Below are 7,540 nucleotides of genomic sequence, written 5' to 3' on the forward strand. Positions count from 1 at the left end.
GAGGCACTGTCAAGAAATTTTAATGAAAATAAGAAAAAATTTTGGAGTGAGTTAAACAAGTTAAGAAAGCCTAGGGAAAGTATGGATTTGTCAGTTAAAAACAGAGTAGGGGAGTTAGTAGATGGGGAGAGGGAGGTATTAGGTATATGGCGAGAATATTTTGAGGAACTTTTAAATGTTAAGGAAGAAAGGGAGGCGGTAATTTCATGCACTGGCCAGGGAGGTATACCATCTTTTAGGAGTGAAGAAGAGCAGAATGTAAGTGTGGTGGAGGTACGTGAGGCATTACGTAGAATGAAAGGGGGTAAAGCAGCTGGAACTGATGGGATCATGACAGAAATGTTAAAAGCAGGGGGGGATATAGTGTTGGAGTGGTTGGTACTTTTGTTTAATAAATGTATGAAAGAGGGGAAGGTACCTAGGGATTGGCGGAGAGCATGTATAGTCCCTTTATATAAAGGGAAAGGGGACAAAAGAGATTGTAAAAATTATAGAGGAATAAGTTTACTGAGTATACCAGGAAAAGTATACGGTAGGGTTATAATTGAAAGAATTAGAGGTAAGACAGAATGTAGAATTGCGGACGAGCAAGGAGGCTTCAGAGTGGGTAGGGGATGTGTAGATCAAGTGTTTACATTGAAGCATATATGTGAACAGTATTTAGATAAAGGTAGGGAAGTTTTTATTGCATTTATGGATTTAGAAAAGGCATATGATAGAGTGGATAGAGGAGCAATGTGGCAGATGTTGCAAGTATATGGAATAGGTGGTAAGTTACGAAATGCTGTAAAGAGCTTTTATGAGGATAGTGAGGCTCGGGTTAGGGTGTGTAGAAGAGAGGGAGAATACTTCCCGGTAAAAGTAGGTCTTAGACAGGGATGTGTAATGTCACCATGGTTGTTTAATATATTTATAGATGGGGTTGTAAAAGAAGTAAATGCTAGGGTGTTCGGGAGAGGGGTGGGATTAAATTATGGGGAATCAAATTCAAAATGGGAACTGACACAGTTACTTTTTGCTGATGATACTGTGCTTATGGGAGATTCTAAAGAAAAATTACAAAGGTTAGTGGATGAGTTTGGGAATGTGTGTAAAGGTAGAAAGTTGAAAGTGAACATAGAAAAGAGTAAGGTGATGAGGGTATCAAATGATTTAGATAAAGAAAAATTGGGTATCAAATTGGGGAAGAGGAGTATGGAAGAAGTGAATGTTTTCAGATACTTGGGAGTTGACGTGTCGGCGGATGGATTTATGAAGGATGAGGTTAATCATAGAATTGATGAGGGAAAAAAGGTGAGTGGTGCGTTGAGGTATATGTGGAGTCAAAAAACGTTATCAATGGAGGCAAAGAAGGGAATGTATGAAAGTATAGTAGTACCAACACTCTTATATGGATGTGAAGCTTGGGTGGTAAATGCAGCAGCGAGGAGACGGTTGGAGGCAGTGGAGATGTCCTGTCTAAGGGCAATGTGTGGTGTAAATATTATGCAGAAAATTCGGAGTGTGGAAATTAGGAGAAGGTGTGGAGTTAATAAAAGCATTAGTCAGAGGGCAGAAGAGGGGTTGTTGAGGTGGTTTGGTCATTTAGAGAGAATGGATCAAAGTAGAATGACATGGAAAGCATATAAATCTATAGGGGAAGGAAAGAGGGGTAGGGGTCGTCCTCGAAAGGGTTGGAAAGAGGGGGTAAAGGAGGTTTTGTGGGTGAGGTGCTTGGACTTCCAGCAAGCGTGCATGAGCGTGTTAGATAGGAGTGAATGGAGACGAATGATACTTGGGACCTGACGATCTGTTGGAGTGTGAGCAGGGTAATATTTAGTGAAGGGATTCAGGGAAACCGGTTATTTTCATATAGTCGGACTTGAGTCCTGGAAATGGGAAGTACAATGCCTGCACTTTAAAGGAGGGGTTTGGGATATTGGCAGTTTGGAGGGATATGTTGTGTATCTCTATACGTATATGCTTCTAAACTGTTGTATTCTGAGCACCTCTGCAAAAGCAGTGATAATGTGTGAGTGTGGTGAAAGTGTTGAATGATGAAAGTATTTTCTTTTTGGGGATTTTCTTTCTTTTTTGGGTCACCCTGCCTCGGTGGGAGACGGCCGACTTGTTGAAAAAAAAAAAAAATACAAATTTATCTAGGTAGTAGGTAGGTAGACAGCAACCACCCAGGGAGGTACTACCGTCCTGTGGTAGTAGGTTGGTGGACAGCAACCACCCAGGGAGGTACTACCGTCCTCCCAAGCGAGTGTAAAACGAAAACTTGTAATTGTTTTACATGATGGTAGGATTGCTGGTGTCTTTTTTCTGTCTCATAAACATGCAAGGTTTCAGGTACGTCTTGCTACTTATACTTACACTTAGGTCACTCTACACATACATGTACAAGCATATATACACACCCCTCTGGGTTTTATTCTATTTCTTACTAGTTCTTGTTTATTTCCTCTTATCTCCATGGGGAAGTGGAACAGAATTCTTCCTCCGTAAGCTATGCGTGTTGTAAGAGGTGACTAAAATGCCAGGAGCAAGGGGCTAGTAACCCCTTCTCCTGTATAAATTACTGAATTTGAAAAGAGAAACTTTTCTTTTTCTTTTTGGGCCACCCTGCCTTGGTGGGATACGGCCGGTTTGTTGAAAGAAAGAAGAAATACAAATTTAACCTCACTCTACTTGGTGAAAAAGAGCCGAGTGCCTACTAGGATAGTACTGAGAAGGGAGGAGGAGGAAATGTTATTGTTTGGAAGGAGAGTCCCCTTCTCTTTTCTGTCTCTTATCCCTATTTGGTCCTGGTTAAAGCTCACCAGGTTTGACTTTTACTAAAAATCTGTCCAAAGAACTTTGCTTCTGCCTTCTCAGGATGTTTCGGAAATGTGAAGGTTAGTGCACAGTGTTCAATCATTTTGACCCATACAAGTTCTAGCACACAAGTCGTATTCCAAACAAACATTGTACACCAAGCAAAAATTTTCACATCCTAACAGGACGTATACCAAATTGGACTTATTCCAAAGCGGACATATGCTGAGGTACCACTGTACAGGCACTGTACTTCCCACCTCCAGGACTCAAGTCCTGCTAACCACTTACTCAGAACTCGCCTGCCTGTTGTGATTTGTTTCCACTTGCATTACAATTTTGTGCCTCGTGACTAATAATTCGTGTTGTTTGCAGTTCATGTGACATCCGTTACTCCGAGGGCGTGCAGTCACTCAACTGGGCCAAGGTTATGAAGACGATCATTGATGACCCTGATGGCTTTTTTGACCAGGTAAATAAGATTTTTTTTTTCCAGACTGCAATTTTTTGTGGGGAGTGATTCTTGCTTTAACTTCAGTCTTCTTCTTCTTTGTCTTCATCATCTTTATCCTCTGTCTCCTCCTCCTCTGTCTCCTCACCCTCCCCCCCCCATATTTTGTATTAATAAATTAACCATCTCCATGGGGAGGTGGAACAGAATTCTTCCTCCGTAAGCCATTCGTGTCGTAAGAGGCGACTAAAATGCCGGGAGCAAGGGGCTAGTAACCCCTTCTGTATATACAGTGGACCCCCGGTTAACAATATTTTTTCATTCCAGAAGTATGTTCAGGTGCCAGTACTGACCGAATTTGTTCCCATAAGGAATATTGTGAAGTAGATTAGTCCATTTCAGACCCCCAAACATACACGTATAAATGCACTTACATAAATACACTTACATAATTGGTCACATTGGGAGGTGATCGTTAAGCGGGGGTCCACTGTATTACTAAATTTGAAAGGAGAAGCTTTCATTTTTCTTTTTGGGCTGCCCCGCCTCGGTGGGATACGGCCGGTTTGTTGAAAGAAAAAAAATTAACCGTGTGTTGACACCCAAAAATTCACTAAATATTCTAATGGTTTGTATTTAGTTTAAATTTTGAATGTTTGTTGTTGTTATACTACCTTGTATAGTTGTATGATATACTAATAAACAATATACTTTCAGATGATTAGGGTGTATACACTTGTATGTTTCTCAGTGTATGTACACTGAGAGGTGTATACCTCAGTGTATGTATACTGAGAGGTGTATATATTAGTGTATGTACACTGAGAGGTGTATATATTAGTGTATGTACACTGAGAGGTGTATATATTAGTGTATGTACACTGAGAGGTGTATATCTCAGTGTATGTACACTGAAAGATGTATATATATCAGTGTATGTACACTGAGAGGTGTATACCTCAGTGTATGTACTCTTATAGTGTACATTAATCACTATTTTAGTTATTAAGGTATTCTTGACTGATGACCCTGGTGTAGTAGATAGACTTTAAACCCCATTAACCAACCAACCTGTCTTAATGACCCTCGTGTGGTAGACATTAAATCCCATTAGACCAACTGACCAGTCTTAATGACCCTCATGTAGTAGACTTTAAACCCCATTAACCAACCAACCAGTCCTAATGGCTCTGGTGTAGTAGATAGGCTTTAAACCCCACTAACCAACTGACCAATCTTAATAACCCTTATGTAGTAGACATTAAACCCCATTAACCCACCGACCAATCTTAATGACCCTCGTGAAGTAGACATTAAATCCCATTAACCAGCTGACCAATCCTAATGACTCTCCTGTAGTAGACTTTAAATCCCATTAACCAACCAACCAGTCCTAATGGCTCTGGTGTAGTAGATAGGCTTTAAACCCCATTAACCCACAGACCAATCTTAATGACCCTCGTGTAGTAGACATTAAATCCCATTAACCAACCGACCAATCCTAATGACTCTCCTGTAGTAGACTTTAAACCCTATTAACTAACCAACCAGTCCTAATGACTGGTGTAGTAGATAAGAGGCAACTAAAATGCCAGAAGTGAGGGGCTAGTAACATCTGCTGTATAAATTACTAAATGCTGGCAGCAAGATGGTAGTAATGCCTTCTTCTGTATAAATTACTAAATGAAGAAAAGGAGAAAAACTTTATGATAGCGTTTCTTGTTTTTTGAGTCACTCTGCCTCAGTAGGAGACGGCCGTGTTTAAAAAACATTTTTTTTTTAGGGAGGATGGTCATTCCTGGACCCCGACTCGGATGCGGAAAATGAAGAGGAGGAGAACGAAGATTCGGAGGACGACGGAGCGTATGCCCCCACAGACGAGGAGCTGGGGTCTGAGGAAGAGAGCGAGGACTACTCCGAAGGAGACTCGGAAGCATCTGATTCAGAATATAGCGAAGGTAAATTGTCATGGAGATTTTGTTGAAGACACATGGGATGACAGGTGTGTCTTGCTACAGTAAGTACTTAACCTGCAAACATGTTGAGAATCTTCTGTATTGTGTATATCATTATTATATCATTATTGTGCATATCATCATCATTATACACAATTCAGAAGGTCCCCAATGTGTTTGCAAGTTGAGTATTTAATGTACAGGTGGTCTCTGACTTACTATAGGTTTACATTCCAACGAACCCATTGTAAGTTGAAAATATCCTGAGTTGAATATGATATGCTGGTGAAAGTGTTTCTTTTTAGGGTCAACCTAAGATAAAGAAGCAAATAACTACTGACACTGAATGCCAGACTGTCTTCAAATAAAGATAGCCATGTGATACACATCTAATACCTCATCATGTAAGTTTACCTGGAGAGGGTTTCGGGGGTCAACTCCCCCTCGGCTCGGCCTGAGACTAGGCCTCGTGGTGGATCAGGGTCTGATCAACCAGGCTGTTACTGCTGGCTGCACGCAAGCTGACATACGAGCCACAGCCCTGCTGGTCAGGTGCTGACTTTAAGTGCCTCTCCAGTGCCTTCCTGAAGACAGTCAGGGGTCTATTGGTAATCCCCCTTATGTATCCTGGGAGGCAGTTGAACAGTCTTGGGCCTCAGACACTCGATGTGTTGTCTCTCACTGTACTTGTAGCACCCCTGCTTTTTATTGGAGGAATGTTGCATCTCCTGCTGAGTCTTTTACTTTCATAGGGAGTGATTTTTGTGTGCAAGTTTGGTACTAGTCTCTCTAGGATTTTCCAAGTGTATATTATCATGTATCTCTTTCTCCTGTATTCCAGGGAGTACAAATCAAGGGCCTTCAACCATTCCCAGTAATTCAGGTCCCTTATCATAACTTAAGAAATCGTAATGACGCGACGGGCTGGAGTTTTGAGACTCTATGACCGCGGGTTCAATCCCGGCCGGGGGTATGGTTCCCTTATCATACTTGTGTGTGCCATGAAAGTTCTTTGCACACTCTCCAGATTAGCAGTTTTGCCTGCCTTGAAGGGGGCAGTTAGTGTACAGCAGTATTCCAACCTAGAGAGAACAAGCAATTTGAAGAGAATCATTATGGGCTTGGCATTCCTAGTTTTGAAAGTTCTCATTATCATTATCCATCCTTTCATTTTCCTAGCATATGCAGTAGATACATTGTTGTGGTCTTTGAAGGCGAGATCCTCTGACATTACCACTCTCAGGTCCTTCACATTACTTTTTCACTCAATTGTATGATTAGAATTTATCGTATACCCTGATACAGTTTTAATTTCCTCAAGTTTTCCATATCTGAGTAGTTGAAATTTTTCTTCATTGAACTTCATATTGTTTTGAGTGGCCCATTTGAAGATTTGGTATATGTCCGCTTGGACTCTTGCGGTGTCTTCGATGGAGGTCACTGTCATGGCAGTCCAGGTGTCATTCGCAAAGGAAGACACAGCGCTATGGCTTACATCTCTGTCTGTCAGATATGAGGATGAGGAACAGAATGCGAGCGAGTGCTGTGCCTTGTGTAGCAGAGCTTTTCGCCGTAGCTGCTTCAGACTTTTCTCTGTATACTATTACTCTTTGTGTTCTGTTTGTCAGGAAGCTATAGATCCATCTACCAACTTTTCCTGTTATTCCTTTATCACGCATTGTGTGCGCTATTACACCATGGTCACACTCGTCAAAAGCTTTTTCAAAGTCTGTGTATACTACATCTGTATTTTGTTTATCCTTTACAGCGTCCAAGACCATGTCATAGTGGTCCAGTAGCTGGGACAGGTAGGAGCAACCAGCTCTAAACCTGTGTTGCTCTGGGTTGTATAATTGATGGGAATCTAGGTGGTTGGCTATCTTGCTTCTTGGAACCCTTTCAAAGATTTTTATGATATGGGATGTTAATGCTATTGGGCTGTAGTTTTTTGCAATTGCTTTACTGCCACCTTTGTAGAGTGAGGCTATGTCTATTGTTTTTAGTGAGTGGGATGACCACTGTGTTCATGCTCCCTCTCCATAGAATGCTGAAGGCATGCGACAGGGGCTTCTTGCAGTTCTTGATGAACACAGAGTTCCATGAGTCTGGGTGTGGGACAGACTGTATGGGCATGTCATTTATTGCCTTTTTAAAATCTTGTGGTGTTAGGATAATATCCAAGATTTTTGAGATGACCAAATTTTGGGTTTCGTTCATAAAGAATTCATTTGGATCGTCGACTCTTAGTCTGGGCAGTGGCTCACTGAACACTGAGCCATATTGGGACTTTAGTATCTCACTCATTTCTTGGCTGTCATCTGTGTGTGTCCTATCT

General features: G+C 41.4%; 1 protein-coding gene across 1 annotated transcript in view; it reads left to right on the plus strand.

Moving 5' to 3' along the window:
* The window catches only part of LOC128705006 (FACT complex subunit spt16), a 51,931-nt gene extending 46,682 nt beyond the window's left edge, over positions 1-5,249 (plus strand). Inside the window, exons 8-9 of the mRNA XM_070105198.1 lie at positions 3,175-3,271; positions 5,034-5,249. Of these exons, the coding sequence (XP_069961299.1) occupies positions 3,175-3,271; positions 5,034-5,234 (298 nt within the window). The 3' untranslated portion in view covers positions 5,235-5,249. The remainder of the gene's footprint in view (positions 1-3,174; positions 3,272-5,033) is intronic.
* Positions 5,250-7,540: the final 2,291 nt, after the last annotated feature.

Source organism: Cherax quadricarinatus, chromosome 97 (genome assembly GCF_038502225.1).
Source record: "Cherax quadricarinatus isolate ZL_2023a chromosome 97, ASM3850222v1, whole genome shotgun sequence".
In the NCBI taxonomy this organism is placed as follows: Eukaryota; Metazoa; Arthropoda; class Malacostraca; order Decapoda; family Parastacidae; genus Cherax; species Cherax quadricarinatus.